At 57.6% G+C, this 18,863-nt stretch overlaps 1 protein-coding gene across 1 annotated transcript in view; it reads left to right on the plus strand.

Moving 5' to 3' along the window:
• SORCS2 (sortilin related VPS10 domain containing receptor 2) overlaps positions 1–18,863 on the plus strand; it is a 486,540-nt gene that overhangs the window by 430,686 nt on the left and 36,991 nt on the right. Inside the window, exons 10-12 of the mRNA XM_045528260.1 lie at positions 3,019–3,165; positions 8,831–8,933; positions 15,607–15,683. Coding sequence (XP_045384216.1) covers positions 3,019–3,165; positions 8,831–8,933; positions 15,607–15,683 — 327 coding nt within the window. The remainder of the gene's footprint in view (positions 1–3,018; positions 3,166–8,830; positions 8,934–15,606; positions 15,684–18,863) is intronic.

Raw genomic sequence — 18,863 nt, forward strand, 5'->3', positions numbered from 1 at the left:
GGCCCCAAAGGCTCTGTCCTGCAGAGCCTCTGAGCAGGACGCGCAGGTCACAGACCTGGCTCTGGAGGTGCTGTCCTGGCTGCCGCATGACGCAGCCCCGCTGGGAGGCGGAGGAGAGATGCCAAGGCCGGGGAAGCTCAGACAGGGCCAGCTTCCCTGGGCTGATCGGGCCACAGCGTCTGTGATGCATGTGCCACAAGCCATGCCCTGGGCCCCGCCCTCGGGACACAGGCAGAGATGCCATGTCCAGCCCTCATGGAGCAGGAAGACTGGCTCCCAAGCACCTGGGGACACCATATAGGGGCGACTGGCCAGCCCGGAGCAGCAGTCAGGGAGTGCTTCCTGGAGAGGGCGGTGCAAAGACTGAGCTGAGGCCGCACAAAAGCTAGCCAGGGGAGGAAGCAGGGAGCAGCACAAATCTGTGCGCCAAGCCCACGAGGGAAGGGGAATGAGGAACAGAAAGAGACTGATGACGGCCAGGTCCAAAGGCAGCACTAGCTGGAGGCCCTCACAAGTGACGTCACTTTCCCAAGATCCATCAAACAGGGATCAGGCTGGTGGATACAGGCCCAACTCTGGAGCCCGACTGCCTGGGTTCACGTCCATGTTCTGGTATTTGTTTGCTGTGTGGCCTTAGGCAGGTTACCTAACCTCCCTGTGCTTCCCCATGTGAAACAGGGATGGTAGTAGCACCTTCCTCCCAGGGTTGCTGTGAGGATTCAAAGACATCATCAGTCCTGTTAGACGGGGAGAACAGCACAGCTTTGTGTCCCCAGCACTTGCCTCTTCTGGGGATTCGGTGTAACACGCGGAGGGGCTGGTGTGGGGCCTGGCACCTGAGGTCTGCTGCGTGCGGCCGGAGCTGATACTGTCATGGTTACTGTGCACCCAGTAGCTCATCCAGCAAAGACATTTGTTCCAGATGTCGCTGGCAAGTACCGCCCCGGGGGGCCAGCACGTCAGGTCTGTCCCTCTGCAGGGCACACCCGGCTTCAAGGCAAGACAGCAAACCTTTCTCGGGCTCCTCTCCCTGCTGGAGCTTGGATTAGAAGTGGGGACTCAGGGGACACAGTCCCTCCCCTGCCTCTGAGGATCCCTGGTCACAGTTGGGAGGCAGGCATTGCCGTGGGCTGAATGGTGGCCCCCCAAAAGGCCTGCCCACGTCCTCGTACCCGGAGCCTGCCGTGGGACCTTATTGGAAAAGGGGCCTTTGCAGCATAATTAAGTGGGAGGCTCGAGCCGAAATCACCCTGAATCATCCTGGGGGGCTGAGTCCTACCCTCACGTCTGCACAGAGGCAGAGGAGGAGCCACGGGTGCAGAAAATGAGGCAGAGGTGCGGCCACAAGCCGAGGAAGGCCAGGAGCCACCGGGCGCCAGGAGAGGCAGGAGGGACCCTCCCCCAGAGCCTGCGAGGGAGCATGGCTCTGCGACGCCTTGGTTTTGGACTCCAGCCTCCCAGAGAATAATTTCTGCTGTTTTAAGCCACACAATTTGTGATAATCTTTTATAGCAGCCACAGAAAATGAATACAGCCACGGAGCGGCAGTTACACAAAGCCACGTCGATACCCGGAGCTGATGCTCGGCCAGCCAGACCCCCCCGGGGCCTTGGCCGGTAACTGCTGGTCTGCCCAGGACAGGAGGGATCCACGTTATTTATTGTCGAGTGTTTTCGTGGGGACCCACCTGAGATATAAAATAGCAATCACCAAATAGAACCAGCCGTCACGGGGCACATCAGCGTTCCACTGCCCCGGGAAGGCTGCTCGACCGAGCGCTGGGCAGAGAAGAAGCCCCCAGGCGATGTCCCTGGGTGCCCTTCTCCTGCCTGCCTTGCTGGGGCGACACAGCCTTTCAGAGCGTCCCCTGCCGGTGTGGGGACGCTGTTCCCAGACACGGCCACTCGGTGGGTTTGTGGCTGGTCCAAAGTCCTGCACGGAGGGACCCACCTGACGGTCCATAGCCAACAAGCACACTCACTCACACACACACACACGCTCACACATGCTCACACATACACAAGCACACATGCTCACACTCACACACGCTCACACATACACACACATGCTCACACTCACACACGCTCACACTCACACATGCTCACACATACACACACACAAGCACACACGCTCACACATATACACACATGCTCACACTCACACACGCTCACACTCACACACTTTCACACTCATGCACACTTGTCCTGTATACACACACGCTCACACTCACACACATGCTCTCACACACAAGCACACACACTCACACTCACACACTCTCACACATACACACACACGCTCACACTCACACACTCTCACACTCATGCACACTTGTCCTGTATACACACATGCTCACACTCACACACATGCTCACACACTCACATACACATTCTCTCACACACTCAACTTGTCCTCTGCACACACACACACTCACACACTCACACACTCACACATGTGCACGCGCTCTGCCCTATCCCGGACATGGCAGCTGTGGTCCTGCCGAGGGAGCAGCGTCTGGGGAGTGAGGCCGGCCCTGAGCAATGAAGGCAAAGCACACCCTGCCCAGGGCATGCTGGGGTCAGCGTGGCCCTCCCGTCCTCAGTACTTGCTATTTTGAATGGGGGCTGCGTTGAGGGGGTCCCCAGAGGAAAGCCCGGGGCCGGGGGTGCAGTAGAAACAGCAGTGCGGGGGATTCTGAGCTCTGAGCCAGGAGCTCTGGGGGGACGGTGACTCTGGTGCACGACTCGCCATCTGCAGTTTCGTGTTGGGACCTGGGAGGACAGCTCAGGGTCCTGAATATCACTCAGGCCCTGAAGCCAGGCAGAACTAGCTTGCTGTGGCAGCTGGGGCGGAGTCTTGGGTCCCCGGCCCCTCCAAGCCTCACTCACCTCCTGAACATGCCTCAGCTGCAAGGCCGCTGTGAGGGCGAAATGAGGCCGTGACCAGAGCGCTCAGCACGGCGACACTCAGGCATGAGAGCTCCAGGGTAGGGCTATAATCTTTCTTGCGTTTTTGTCCCAGGTCAGAGGGGTGAAAGGAGTCTTTCTGGCAAACCAAAAAATTGATGGGAAGGTGATGACGCTTATAACCTACAACAAGGGCCGAGACTGGGATTACCTGCGACCACCCAGCATGGACATGAATGGAAAACCCACCAACTGTAAGCCTGTAAGTACCTCTGCTCACACCACGCACCTCCCGTGGGGCGGACGCAAGACATTACTGCAGGAATCCAGAGGGTCAGAGGCAGCGATGTCTGAGAAGGACCATCAGGGACACATGCACCACCTGCTGCTGCTGGGTATGGTGCGGAGGGTTGAGTGTAACTCCTTGTTTACAGAGAGTTAACTACAAGTCAGGGAGAGAAGTGTATCAGTTCACTTTTACAAAATTTCTGGGTAACAAACCACCCCAAACACAACTACTTCAGATTTGAGGGTGCTCAGCTGGGCGGCTCTGCTGTTCTTGGCTGGGTTCATCCGGGTGGTTCTACTGATCCTGGCTGGGCTTGCCCGTGTGTCCGGGAGTTAACTGCTCTAGACTGGTCTCAGCTCTCAGCCCAGTTCTCATGGTGGTAGCAGAGGTGCAAGGGGATGAATAGAAACCCGCAAGCACATTCCAAGCCTCCTTGTGTTATATCTGGTAGATCTTATTAGCCAACATCAAGGACCCAGGAAGTACACTCTGCCCATGGAGGTAAGGGGTAGGGAGTGGATATTTGTTTCTAATCTGCCACCAAAGGCAATGTACCATCATAGTAAGTGGCAGAACTGGGCCAAAGCCCAAGTGTCATGAACGCCAGAGCTGGTCCCACTATGCCAGGGCTGCCTTTCTACACGAATACAGGTGTAGACTGCCCGAGTCCCTTGGCCACCTAGAGAGGGGAGGGAGAAGGGATTCTCAAAGTGGTGGGGACTTCCCCGAGCTCTTGCATGGCTAGCGGGGACCCAGGTGGCACACAGGCTCATGCTGGTGAGAGTAGAAGGGTGAGCACTCAGTGACCAGCAGTTGCAAGGCAGGAAAGGGCTGAATGGGCCGTGGGAGCCTGGCCAGGCTTCTCACTCCCTCTCCCCCACCCCCTTGAGCTCAGACATGGCCTTTCCAGGGCCTCTCTCCTTGCATGCCACAGGGAACTCACCACCACAAGCATCCTGGATCATTCCCAGGCATTGGGCCACTCAGGGTGGGGAAAGAGTCCAGAATTGGAACTACACAGAGCTACAGTCTGAGCTTCCCCACTGACTGCATGATCTTGGCCAAGTCAACCAATGCCTCTCAATGAAAAGTGGGGGAAGAAGATAAAAATCCCTGTGACATTGTAGTGAGCATGAAATGAAATACTACAGGGACCTACCTATCCCTGGCACAGGGATATCAGGCCCTTGCCCGTTTCCTCATCCAGCAAACTCCTACTGATGCCTGAATACCCTACCCACACACTCACTGGGCATACTTGCTTCTCTGTTTCCCACTGTCAACTGTAAGCCCCTCAAAGGCAGGACTGCACCCGGGGGACCCCTGAATCCATCCATCATTCTGCCACAGTTTCCTCATGTGTATAGTGGAAAGAATAGCAGGGCCTATTTCACAGCGTCATTCATTCAGCAGATGCACAGGAGCACCTGCCGCCCGCCAGGCGCTCTTCCCGGGTGCCCAGATACACCAGTCGACAAAACGGAGAACACTCCCTGCCTTGCTGGGATTCTGCCTGGCAGAATCAGAAACCGGGGGCCCACGGGGCCAGTGCAGTGACAGATGGAGCCCTGGCCCCGAGCCCAGGTGGGGCTCCGTGCCTGCAGGGCGGCGGCCCTGCCTGCCCCCAGACACAGCGCCGCTCCTCTGCCCCAGGCCTGAGCTGCCACTGAGCTCTCACCCAGGCGCCTGCACAAGTCCCCTCCTGCCGGTGAGGGAGGATGGTAACCCCTGTCGACCTGCGCAGGGAATTAATTACCTGCCGTTTGTAAAAACCCTTCCGAGAACAGAATTGCTGTGAAAGGGCTAATTTTTGTATCATCGCCAGCAAAGTTAAGCCGTATTAATCTGTCAAAGCAAGTTTTTGCTAAGAATAGATTCTCGTCTGCAATTACGCAGCTCAGTGAGGAGATAACCTCTGAGATTTATGTCCCGACCTTAAAATAATAAAGACAGGAGCAAACTGGTGGGCACACAGCCCCGGGCGGCCTGCGGAGACAAAGGCCACCAGGGCTCAGGGGACACAGAGGGAAAGCCTCGGGGTGGGAGGCCGTCCTCCTGTGCGTGTGGCAGTGGCCCTGCCAAGGGGTCAGTGCAGGGCTAGGCCACGCCCGGCCACGCACAGAGACCCCTCTGACTGTGTCCCCCACTCGGCCACACGTCCTCTCAGTGAACAGGGCACATAGCATCCGAGGGTTTATTTCTCATTGTAAAAGTGGTGCCTGCTCGTGGCAGAATACTTGGAAAATAAGAAATATGTAAAAAGGGAATACGGTCCAGCTGTAATCACACCACCCAGAAGTGACGATAATCGTGTATTTTTCTTTGCAATCTTTTAGCTCATACACATGTTAAAAGGTCATCGTTGGGATCCTAATGCACATGTGATTTTTCAACCTTCTGTTTTTCTCTTAACTCTGGGTCACGAATCTTTTCCCAGCCCGTTTGACCAGCTCCCTGTCTGGGGATATCTCCTTCCAGCAATGGGGAAATGAAGGGGCATTTTTAATAGGTGAGTGGTAGGATCAGATCTGTTTTAGGGTGATCCACCTTAGTTGGAAGATGGTTTTGAATTTGTTTTTCTCTCGAATTCAGACTAGAAACCCGTTCATTTTGTAGCCCACGGAAACTCTGCTTAGACTCGGGGCTGAGGCAGGAACAGGCATCCAGGTGGGCTGACGGTGGGCTCCTTGCCCTCTCTGTCCATCCGACAGGTTTGATGACTTGCTGGACACTTTGTGCACTTCTTTAGGGCCCTGCTGGCCCCTGTGTACCAAAGGGACAGAGAAGGGGGTGTCTTGGGGCAGTGCGGGCCTCCCCTCCGAGCCCACCCAGCCCTGGAGTACCGAGACCCACCTCTGCCAGGACTTGGCCGTGTCCCATGGCTGCCCTCATGCTGGGTGGCCTCAGAGGACTTCCCATCTCTGCCAGTGCGCACCCAAGGGGCGCTCCGGAGTTCTGATGCTGCCCCATCCCCTTCGCAGAGCATCCGCGTGCCCTGTGGGTCAGCACCTCCAGGCCTGCCTGGCTTGCCTTTCCCTACGTCGCTCAGCCCAGCCTCGCCTGGGACACGTGTGTGGCCTGGTCTCCAGCTGTCAGGCACCAGCAGAGCACCTGCAGCTGTGCCCAAGCCCGAGGGAGGACATTTGTGTGGCCGTCAGCAGGCCCCAAGGGGAACGCAAAGTTCACTGCTGTGTGCCACAGCTGACCACAGGGCGCACGGAGGGTGTTCCCCCTCCAGCCCGGCCAGCAACCTGGACAGACCACCAGCGGCCAGGGCAGGAGGAGGCAGCCAGGGTCCGCAAGCGGCCTCTAACGTGGCTCTGCCCACCGCCCGCTCAGCAAGTGGTCTGTGTGCCAGCTCACCGGGGAGTGGACAAGGTTGACAGAGACCGGCCCATGAGCCATGGTCCTGCCCGGCCCCGCCTGCCCTCCCGGAAGCCTAGTGCACCAACGCGGGCTGAGCCCCTGCTGAGGCTCCTTCTCCTGCCTGGAGCTTCCTGCTGCAGCAAGGACCCCGGACCCCCACCGGGCTCACAGGCTCTCCCTCCCCGCACACCCCTTCCCCTTTCTGCCTGGTCTGTCCGGGTGGGCAGGGACAGGGCTGAACGGTCCCACCAAAGGTGTTAACTCACCAACCTGGCTTCCAGTCCTAGAAGTCAGAAACCTCTGTTGGAGCAGAGGATGTAACAGTTCACAGGTCTTCAGTGGGGCTGGTCTGCCCTGTTCAACCCAAGTGTTCCTGGAGGGGAGGGTTCCCCTGGGGTGACACAGGTGCCCCCAGGGGCCCTGCCATCTTCAGCACAGGGCCCCCGGGTTGCCCTGGGGACGGCTTCCAGTCCCCCAGTCACCTGCAGGAGTGTGACTCTGTAATGGGCACGGGGCCTTCCTCTGGCTAACTTTGTCACTTTTTGTTTTTCTTGGTTTTTAATAGCTTTATCGAGATATCATTCACATACACAGTTCACCCTTTAAAGTGTACAGTTCAATGGTTTTTAGTATATTCACAGGTTTGTGCAACCATCACCACAGTCCATTTTAGCACATTTTCATCACCCAAAAGAACGCAAACCCTTAGCTGTCCCGGTACGCCCATCGCCCCAGGCCCAGGCAACTGCTTGTCTGCCTTCTGCCCCTGCAGATCTCCCTGCTCAGGGCGTCACACATTCATGGACCCGTGCAGCACATGGTGCATCTGATACATTTTTTACAGCCTCAGTGCGGACAGAGGAAGCCCGGCTGTCAACGGGGGATGCCACCTGGAGGTGTCCGGTCCAGATCAGCATCCAATTTACTGAACAGTTTAATTTTTAATTTAGGATAATCTGTATAAAACATAGTTCACGGGCCAGAAGAAAGTGTTATAAAAACATCAAATGAAGAGAGGGAGTGTCTCTGGGAGAGAGCAGATGCCGTAATGCCGCAGTGGGATTCTGGAACGACCTCACCCAGGACGTGGGCTACAGGCACCACTGTCTCCATTTTGCAGATGAGGAAACCGGGGCCCCAAGTTGCCAGTGAATTAGTGGCACCTCCTAAGTTAAAATCTGTACCTCTGGCTTCCAAATCTAGGGTATTTCTAAACCAGAGATTTTTACCAGAAAAAATAAATAAATAAAAGATGGCAAAGAAAACGTTCACCTTTAGTATAACTGAGCGATTAGGCAGCCCCTGTCCAGGGGAGGGCTGGACACAGACGCTCGCCAGAGGCAGCGCCATGTTCGTTCGGCAGCCCCGTGAAGCAGACGCATTGCCCCAGCCCACAGAGAAAGACACCAAGAGCCATGAAGAGGAGGTGCAAGGACCGCAGGCCCTGCCCTTTCTGGGACCAGCCTGGGGACTGCCCATCTCACTTTGTCCCGTGGAATTCCCTGACCTGGGGAGACCAGCAAGGCTGACGCCAGAATCATTACCCCTCAAGCTTTTGGCATCATTGGTTAGGTGGAGTCTCTGGTGGAGCTCCTGGGTCATCCAGGTGGGCTCAGCATCTGAGACCCAGCATCTCAGGCTTCCGGAGAGGGGAGAGAAGAAACGGGGTCACCAGAGCCAGCCCCCCGCAGCTCTAGGACACTAACTCACCTCTCTGCCTCTCAAGGTGGGGAGGGTCTGTGGGGTGTCCACAGCTGTCCTTTGCTTCCCAGGCTACTGTGGTCACGTAGAGGCTCCCAGTAAAGGTTCTGGGTGGCTGGACAAGTGAGCCTGAGCCTGGACTGTGCAGGCTCCAGGAATTATGTCCCATGACCGAGCACTGCACGCAGATGCCATATTGGGAAGCCCACCTGCTGGGACCCATGAGCCCTCCCTGAGAGGAGGAGCCCCACTTGCTGCATCCATGAGCAGGCGCACCATGACAAATGCCCAGGGCCCCTGATCTAGACCAGAGAACCCTCCGATCCTCCTGGTTGCCTCATGCACCCTCCTCCACCTCCCATCCCTCCCAGGACGTTGGGCAAAGCTGCCCTTCACCTCATGGTCAGCCTCCAGCCTGCTTCCCACCCTGTATCCACTCCTCCAAGACACTCCCAGCCCTGCCTTCTCACCCAAAAGCCAAGGGGAAGGGGCAAGTTTGGCTTCAGGCCTAGTCTTCCTAAGGACACTCCTACCCAAGTGCTGACCATTGTTTCTTCTCTCCTCTTTGCAGCCAGACTGCCACCTGCACCTGCACCTGCGCTGGGCTGACAACCCCTATGTATCAGGCACTGTGCACACCAAGGACTCTGCCCCAGGCCTCATCATGGGTGCAGGTAGGTGGCTGCCATCACAGTCAGCTGGTAGGCGATATACAGCCCAAGGGTAGCTTGATGGCCATGGGCCTGGGGCTATGATGTGTTCATGAGAGGCAGTGCCACCACATCTCCAGGAAGCTCAGCTCTCATGGCAAATTCTGAAGAGTGAATGCATAACCCAGAGTGGGCGTATAATATGCATTGGCTGAACAGAAGAATGGCTAGATGGAAGAGTGGATGGATGAATGAATGATTGATGATAGATGAATGGATAAATGAATCATGGATGAGTGGATGAATGAATGATGGATGGATGAATGAATGATTGATGAGTGGATGAATAAATGATGGATGGATGAAGAATGATGGATGATAGATGAATGGATGCATGGATGGATGATGGAAGGATTGATGGATGGATGGATGGGTGGATGATGGATGGATGGATGGATGGATAATGGATGATAGATGAATGGATGCATGGATAGATGACGGATGGATGGATGATGGGATGGCTGATTTATATCATGACTGACATTTATTGGCCTCTGAGGAAGGTTCTAATTTAGTGAGAAAGAGAGGCACATATACAACTATCATTTTTTTACAAAACCAGAATTATAATTTGCATATGTGCATTTCTTCCCCACTAAACTAGAACCTTCTTCAGGGATCATTAAGTGTGTGATGATTGAGTAATACCATATTTATTTGAGTTATGAGGTCACTCAGACCCTGTCTGAGGTCAATGGGCTGGCATGTGGAGAGCCAGGCAAGACTTTGCATGACCACTTTGCAGCTGGGGTAAATGACAGGGAGGCAATGTCCACTGCCCCATCACAGAACAGAGATGACAGAGACATGGCCCAGAGCTCATGGCCTTCTGAACCCAGGACCCTGTTCCTAGTTGGCCCCAGCACCATCTGCAAACTGGCCGGGGGGCTGTGTGTCTGGGGGCCAAGCTCTGACTGGATTTGGCCCTCAGACTCTGAGCTGAATGCCACATCCCACCCTTCACCATGTCCCAGCACCAAGGCTGGGGCCTGGCCCAGGGTGTGCCCTCCACGGCTCTTTATGAATGAGTGAGTGAATGAACAAATGAATGAATGAATGGCCATGCTGAGATGGCAGGATGGCCTTCTGGGCAGAAGAGGGAACATGGGTATTCAGAATGACTGAACCAGCACACAGGTGGGCTGGGGGATGAAGACCCCATAAATGATGTGGGGTTCTGACCATAGAGACCTTGCCTGTCAGGATGAGGTGTGTTGACGTTACCCCAAGAGTGTAGGGCTTTACAGACGGGAAGTGACACCACTGGTGAGAGAGGATTGAACGTATAACGCCTTCCACTTCTGAGGTTCCCCGTATGTGCCCCGTGCCTGGGGTCCTTTCCAGTCAGTGGCAGCCAGGTGGACGGCATCTGCCTGCTGGTCGCATTGATCAGTGAACATTATGCGTATCTGCATTGATTTCAATGAAGTTGCTAATGGGAAAAAACTCAAACTCTGTAAAATAATTTAAAGATCTATTCTGAGCTGAATATGTGTGACCATGACCCAGAGAGCCGCACCCAAGAAGCCTAGAGCAAGTGGTGTCCCCACGGTTGGGTTACAGTGTGGCTGTATACATTTCAGGGAGGCAGGACTTACACAAAAAGTCATAAGTCAATCCATGGAAGGTGTACATCGGTTTAGCCTGAAAAGGAAGGACATCTCAAAGCAGGGGTTACGGTTATAGGTGGGCTTAAAGATTCTTTGATTTGTAATTAGTTAAAGAAATGAAGCTTTGTCTGAAGTCTTGGAATGTTTTAGGTTAAGAGAAGGAAGTCTGTTAGTCAGAGACAAGCTGCCTAACATACACCAGACACATACCCAGACTCAAGTGACCTGTTAAGTAAACTGAAGACCTGCGGATGTGGGTCAAGCTTTGTCTTGCGTGGCCTGAGCCTGTTAGGAGTCACAAAGGACATCTCCAAGAAGGGAGGGGGCGTGAGGAGACGTGTCTGACCTCCATTCCCATGGCCAGCAACTCAGCTTTAGGGAATTTCTTGGGTCCTCTTGGCCAAGAGGGGTCCACTCAGTCAGCCAGCCAAGGGCTTGAGTTTTCATTTTAGTTCACATGGTTCATGGCCTGTCAGTTTCCAAAGTCCTTGAAAGCCCAGAATGAGCGTCCTGGACCCAAGAGCCCTGCGCGCATCCCTGAATTGTGGCCTTCCCTCCCCGCTGTGCAGCTGCAGCCTCCCTGCCTCCCGCTGCCCCTGCAAGGGCAGGATGCTGCATTTAGGTCTCATTCTGCTTCAGTCGTGGCCAGGGCTTTCCTTTAAGGTGGAGCCATCTGTGCCACGTGGGCCAATTGACATGTAAATGTTTTCATCCTCCTCTCCTGAGCTCTGCGGGAGCAGAAGGGAATCTCCCCAGGGCCGAGTGGAAGCTGGCTCCACACTCCCCTGCCCAGTGTGGCACCTGCCCTGGCACAGGCTGCAGCCGCGTGACTGCGCTGCCAGAGGCAGCTGGGGTGGTGGGTGCATGTTTCCCGGGGTCACGCCCCTGCCCTCCTCGGAGGCAGGTGGGCGAGAGCTACAAGCCCAGGCATGGCCACCTCCCGGCTGTAAGACTTTGGGTGTTTCACGGTACTTCTCTGAGCCTCAGTTTCCTCATCTGCAAAAGGAGAGGACAAAACCCCCACTGTAAGGGCGAGGCCGGGATGAGGCAGAAGCATGAAATTCGGGTGTGTCCGAGTCGTCCTTTCACTCGAATAGTGGCTGGACGCCCCCACCCCCACACCAGGCCCCTGCCAGCGTCCTGGAGATGCAGAGAGATGAGGCTCTGCTCCCTAAGGATGTTCAAGGGACAAGGGGACATAGGATACGGGCCTCAATTCCGGCCTGGAGTTTGGCTTGGGACTGGCGGACAAGCTGGCAGCTGCCCGCAGACCCACAGGGAGGTGCTCCGGGCCGAGGGCGCCCAGCGTGTGAGGCATGGCGGTGCCAGAGGGCGGTGCCGGGAGGTAGACACGCCCCTGTGGTGGGAGTAGACGGGCCTGGCCTCAGGTCCAGTCCGCAGGGGCCAGGCCTGCAGAGGGATCCAGAAAGCAGGGCCATGAACCCAGACAGGGAGAGGAAGGACAGAGCAAAGACGGGGACTGGGTGTCTGACCGCCAGGTAGGGCGTCCGCCACACTGGCCCGCAGGAAACCCACCTGGGGCGGAGATGCCCGTGGCATGTTCTCCCTGACTGTGTCAGGGGACAGAAAGGTTGGTCCCCTCCCAGTACTTCCTTGCTGGAGTGACGGTGTCTGAAGAACCCTGAATTCCGCAACTTTGTCCTTTCTTCCTTTCAGTAGACTGGGATTTGGGGCCTTGTGTGCATTTAAACCTTCCTGCTCCACAACCTTCAAGGGCTCCCACTTGCCTGTCTTTCCAGCCCCTGCACCCAGTCCCCACCCCTGCCTCTCCTGAGCTGTCCTCCCTGCCTGGCCAGGCCTCTGACCCCCACCCTGCTCGCGCCTCCTCCAAACATGCACACTGGTCAGAATCCCCTGGGGGTCTCTGGGGCTCACCCTAGGCCAGAAAATCCCAGGCCCTGGGAGCAGGGCCCAGGAATCTGTCACTAAGAGGCTTGACAATTCCTGGGGAGGCAGGAAGCCCCTGATAGGTGGGAAAAAACACAGGGCGCTTGAGCCAATATTTGCTCTGACTTTTCCTGGCTCTGTGGTATGGGGCAGACCTCTCTGACCCTCAGTTTCTTCATCTGTAAAATGGGGACGAGCATCTGCCTTGTGAGCACTCACAGGTGTGATGTGTGGACAACGCCAGGCGGGTACCCCCAGTGGTTACAGAGCCCGTCCCCCGCGGCACTGCCTGTCTGCCTGTCACTGGTCTGCGTCCCTGCTCATCATCCAAACACAAGTCCTCAGGACCCAACAGAGTGGAGGCTGGCACACACTTCCCTGTCCCTGGCCCCGACAGAGGTGACCTTAGCATTTAGCTGAGAAAACCTTGAGGGGGACATTGGGGAGCTGGGAACACCCGGACTGCTTTGCTGGGAAACCCTGCAGGCCTGGACCAGGGACCCCGGGGGGAGGAGCCAAGCGCTGGCCCAGCCCTGCCCACGACAGTCCCTTCCTCCGAGATTGGCCGGCCTGTGCCCAGGCCCGTCAATGGAGGGCAGTGTCCCCGTGGGAGGGCGAGAAGCCCTAGGCCTGACAGAGGGGCCTGAGCCAGCCCTGCAGACACTCACTCACTGCCCTGGAGGTGGGAGCACGGTGGCAGCCCCCAAGGACAGGAGGGGCAGTCTCGGCCACGGGGTCCACAGGCCCGCAGCCCTCCTCCCTCCGGACGTGCCATGGGCAGGTGGGTGTTTTGCTGCTTTGCTCAATTCTTCTGGCCGCGGGGGCAGAGAAGGGTGGAGGGGGAAGTGTACTTTTGCTCGGTAAGCAAAGTGCTTACTGTATGCCAGACTCTGTCAGCCCCAGGGCCAAGCAGAGCAGGGCGGGGACATTCCACGCCCCCACCCCAGCCTGTTTCCCTTCGCACAGTGAGGCTGTCAGCCTCTGGCAGCCGGATGTGTTTGTGAAGTCCCGTCATCCCCCTGCCTGGGTGACTGGCAGCCTGACAGCTTTGGCAGACAGAGCAGGGAAAACAGATAGCGCCCTTCAAAGACACACATCTGCGCCACCAAACTCGCAAACTGCAAACGTGCCAGCTCCTTATGCGGACGCAGCAGCCGCCTCCGCGTGGGATGCGCATGTCCTGGAACGTCTGCCGGGGTCTGGAATAACGGGGGCTGAACGGTGCCCCTTCCTCTCCTCCCTACCCACCCGTCTCATTCATTCATTCACCTCATTCGTGTCATTCATTCAGCAGCCATTTCTCAGTACCTTGCCTCACAAAAGGGACGGGTATAGCGATGCCCAGGTTCCACACCTGCCCCTCTCCCGCCTTCCCATCTGTCATGCTCCCCCCACCTCCAAGCCTCTGCCCAGGCACACCCTGTGCCCTTGCCCTCAGCCAGCTCGCATTTGTCTCCCAAGGCCCAGCCTGGGTCTCTCCTTGATTATTGCCCTTCACGGGCCCAGTGTCCTGGTTCTGTGTACAATAGCACAGCCCTCCTACCCTCCTTCCCCTACCAGGTTGAGGCCCTTAGGGGCCGGGCATTGGTTCCATCAGCTCATACTCCCCAGAGCTCAGCACAGGGCTCGGCAGAGAACAGGCCCTTGGGACACGCTAAGGAATAAATGCAGGAATGAGTGAGTGGGTGGAGCTAATTAAGAGATAAGTGGGTAGATGGAGAGATGATTGGTTGGATGGATAACAGACTAATAAAAGATGGTGGATGGATGGATGGATGGGTGGATAGATGGATGGGTGGATGGGTAGACAGATGAATGGGTGGATGGGTGGGTGGATGGGTGGGTGGGTGGATGGATGGATGGATGGATAGATGGATGGGTGGATGGGTAGATAGATGGTCGGGTGGATGGGTGGGTGGATGGGTAGGTGAATAGCTGGGAGGATGGATGGGTGGGTGGATGGGTGAGTGAATAGATAAATGTATGGGTAGGCAGATGGATAGGTGGATGGATGGATGGACTTCAAAAAAGAAGACAAGCACACAAACACTCTACTACTGTGCTTAGAACTCACTTTAACTCATCTACTTAAGGATAAGCCATTTCCTTTGGAATTTTCCAGTGACTTCTAAACTTGACTCTGGATAAAACTCTTCTGAGAGTGCCACCTAAATAAGGCTTCAAATGACAAGTGATATACAAGTCACCCAGGGCCAGGGCCTCTGGGGGCTCCAGAACAGCTTCAGCATTGTCATCAGAGGTCCTTGTAATCCTGTGGACCTGGACCCCTGGCCTTGCCCCGCCGTGGGGTGCAGGGAGGCCTGCTGAGTCTGGCTTATCAGAAAGTGCCCTGTTTGAGCCCATTGCAGGAGGCTACCTGACTTTCCTGGGGTTTGTGCTCTCATACGTGGGCGTCGTTCTTTTTATAGGAGCCCATTTAGGCTCAGTTTCCCCACCTGTGAGATGGATGGGGTTGGCTGAGATCCCGGGTAGGAGTTCTTCCCAACTTACACCACCCACAAAGTCAAGGCTGAGGACCAGCCCAGCCAGCCTGGTGCAGGGGCCTAAGTGAACCCAAACTAGGCAGGTCCTCCAGGCGGCCAGGCTGGTTTGGTGCCCACGTCACTATCCTCCCAGATGTCCGCTCAGCAGATATTCTGTGAGCACCTGCTGGGTGTCACCTGCTCTTCCCTGGACCTGCCTCTGGTTTCACCTGCACCAGCTTCCACGAAGCTGTCCCCAAACCCAAACTCAGCCGCGTCCTGCCCTGGCTTAAGGCCCAACAGGCTTCCCGGGCGGCCATGCTGCCCGCCTGTCTCTGACCACCGATCGGCACGCTGATCCTTGGACCATACCTGTGGGTTCTCTGAAGCACCTGAGCTCTGCCTGTGCCTGGGCCCTGCCAGAGCCGCCTGAGCTTGGCTGCCTTTGGGCAGGTTTGTTCTTTACTGCACGGACCGGGACGGGGGCCACGTGTGGCAGGCACAGCAGGTCTGTGGTGGCAGGTGTGGACCAGGGCACAGGCCACCTTTGTCTGGGGATTTTTCCAGGCTCAGGTCTTGGCATGGGGAAAGCTGGCTGATCTGGAGAGTAATGCTGCCCCTTTTCTTTTGGACCAGGTAACCTGGGCTCGCAGCTGGTGGAGTATAAAGAAGAAATGTATATCACATCGGACTGTGGGCACACCTGGCGGCAGGTAAGGTTGCCAGGAGGTGGCTGGTGCCTCCCACCCCATCCTGCCAGGACTCCCAGGAGATGCATCTGTCTGTCACCCCCTCCCTTCCGGAAGCTGCATGGGATGAGCTCTGAGCCACGTGGCTGGAGCCCGGGTTGCCGTGTGGCAGATAGTGCCCCTGCTGTGTTTGAAAGGCAAGTCCAGGTGGGCGGCTCCCGCCATCCTGCTGTTCTCTTGATGGCTGCCAGTGGGGAATTTCAGACCTGAGAAACATCTTCGTAGTCAGATGTGTCACCATGAACACCTGAGAAAGGACATAAATGACATGGAATGGAAGGGGAAGGAGGTGTCACGCAGAGGGCAGGAGGTGGGGCCAGGGTGACACCCAGGTTCCTGGCAGGGACCTGCCAGGAGATAGCAGGAGATAGCAGGAGAGAGCAGGAGAGAACATGGCGGGCAGCAGGTTGGGGGGCCGTGGCAAGCCTGGGCTGGGGGACATCCAGGAGTGACAACTGCATGTAGCAGTGTGGCCTGAGACGAGGAAGGAGGAAAGGAGGAAAGCACGTGCAGGCAGCGCCCCGCCCCCGCTGGCCAGCGCGTGCCCTGGGCGCGGCTCCTGTGTGGCTCCCGTGTGGCTCCCGTGTGCTCTGTGCAGCCGCGTGGAGCTCGGGGCACAGACTGGCCGGAGGGGACGGTGCTGCCGGCCACGGGGACGTGGAGACACGGTGCAGCTGAGCAGCTGCGGGGTCCGAACCCAGCGTCAGCCAGGAGAGGGCCCCGCCTCGCTCCACGTTGGCGATTTCTCCCCAGGGGCGGGGGGAGAAGGACATAGAGTGACAGTCTCTCCTTTTCGCCTTTAAATGCTTAAGCATATGGCCTGCACTGTCCTGTGCGCGGCCCCTTCCAGGCAAGACGCTTTGTTTTCCGTCAGTTTTTCACGTGCCTGCGTATCTCAGCGCAGCCCCAACCCAGGTGACGCTCCGGACAGCCATGTTAGCCCTATCGGTATGACGTCCTCCTGCAGGCTTGGTTTAAGGCCTTGACATTTTTTTAAAATATGCAAGAAACAAAGAATTTTGAAAAGGGCAAGAGAGATTTATTGTATTTTAATATTTCTATTTCACTAAAACTAGTGAAACATGTCTAAAGTTTCTTAAAGGCCACCGTCTGTCCATGTATTGGAGAAGTCCCCCTTCCTAGATTAAATAGCCAAGGGGAAATAGGTTTTCTAATGTTACGGGAACTGACTGTGAGACATTCATCGAGGGCACTTTTGCCAAGCAATTCGCTTGGATTTCAGCCCTGGGAGTGTGAGGATGAAACCGGAGGACGTCTGCGAGTGTGTGCGGGGCCTCACAGGGCTTCTTCCTGCCAGGCGGCAGCAGGGGGCAGGGGGCAGGGGCAGGGTGCAGGGTGCAGGGGGCAGGGGCAGGGTGCAGGGTGCAGGGATCAGGTGCAGGGTGCAGGGGCAGGGGGCAGGGGCAGGGGCAGGGTGCAGGTGCAGGGTGCAGGGATCAGGTGCAGGGTGCAAGGGCAGGGGGCAGGGGGCAGGGGCAGGGTGCAGGGATCAGGTGCAGGGTGCAGGGGCAGGGGGCAGGGTGCAGGTTGCAGGGGCAGGGGCAGGGTGCAGGTTGCAGGGGCAGGGTGCAGGGGCAGGGGGCAGGGGGCAGGGGCAGGGTGCAGGGGGCAGGTGCAGGGTGCAGGGGCAGGGGGCAGGGGCAGGGGGCAGGGGGCAGGTGCAGGGTGCAGGGGCAGGGTGCAGGGTGCAGGTGCAGGGGCAGGGGGCAAGGGGCAGGTGCAGGGTACAGGGGCAGGGTGCAGGGGCAGGGGCAGGGTGCAGGGGCAGGGGTAGGGTGCAGGGGGCAGGTGCAGGGGCAGGGTGCAGGGGGCAGGTGCAGGGGCAGGGCCAGGGGGCAGGGGGCGGGGGGCAGGGTGAGGGGGCAGGGTGCAGGGGGCAGGGGGCAGGGGCAGGGGACAGGGTGCAGGGGCAGGGGACAGGGGGAGGGGGCGCGGGGGGCAGGAGTGTGTGTGCAGGTAGGAGAGATGGTCCCACTGGGTTTGGGAGTTTAATGGGGGTTGGCGGGGGAGGGAGAGAGGGCACCCAGGCGGGGGGCAGACCAGCTAGGGGGCTCAGGGTGGTCTCCCTGGCTCTCCCTCGTGGCCGGACGGCCAGGGACGCAGGTGAGCTGTGCCGGACTGCAGAACGGAGAGTGTGAGTCACCAGTGGCAGAGTGTATCTTGTTTAATCGACATAACCTTTTAAAAACATGAGGTCCCCGGGGTGATTTTTTACAAAGCCAGAGAACATTCCCAGAGCCCCTGGCTCAGCATGTGGGAGGCAGAGAAATGGCAAGGTGGGGGCAGGACTGTGTGCCCCGGGGTCGGTCAGGGTGCAGAAAACCACAGCAGTGGGAGCTGGTGGGATGGCAAACGTGGAGCCCCCTGTCCAGAGGCCCCAGCCAAGAGAGCAGGTGCTGATTCTCCTGGGGTCCCCTGGGGTGGCCTCCAGGTACTGCAGCCACCTTCCCGGGCAGTTGCAGCCATGGCCCCCTCCTGTGCCCACGGGAAGAGGAGGCAAGGCCGCGGCTGAATGTCCCCCGCGGAGCCTTGGTCGTGCGCACACAGCTCGGCCCCTGAGGGAAATCGTGCTCCGGAACAGTCAGGCCCTGCGAACCCACTTCCCTGTCACCTGCCATGCCTGGGGCTCACCGCCTGTCTCCCTTAAAGGCACCAACGCAGCAGATCAGCCCCCACCCCCAGCTCAGAGGGTGGCCTTCAGGGCTTCTCAGGACAGCCTCACGGGACAGGTCTGACTTTAGCCGCCTTGGGGTCCTGCGTCCCTCCTGGCGAGGGAGCCTAGCTTCTCTGGAATATTCCCCGAGACACGGAGCTCAGCATTTCCTGGAGAAGAAGCCCTTTGTGTCAGAACTCATTTTCCTCCTGCAGCACTGCGGGTCCCTCCCACGGGCCTCGGCCCCTCAAATCCGTCCCCCTGGCACCGCAGGGCCCCTTCCAAAGAGAATGTGCTGCTCTCCCCAGTTAAGCTTTGGCGTCACACCTGCCTCCAAGCTGCCCGGCCCGGCCCGGGGCCCCTCCCTTTGCCCGAAGCTCCAGCTGCAGCCGTGCCCGTGCCGCTCCCTGCCGCGCCTGCCCCCGTCACCTCCAGGCCTCCGCACCTGCTGCCCCTCCCCACGCCTGCAA

Source organism: Lemur catta, chromosome 17, assembly GCF_020740605.2.
Source record: "Lemur catta isolate mLemCat1 chromosome 17, mLemCat1.pri, whole genome shotgun sequence".
NCBI classification, from domain to species: domain Eukaryota; kingdom Metazoa; phylum Chordata; class Mammalia; order Primates; family Lemuridae; genus Lemur; species Lemur catta.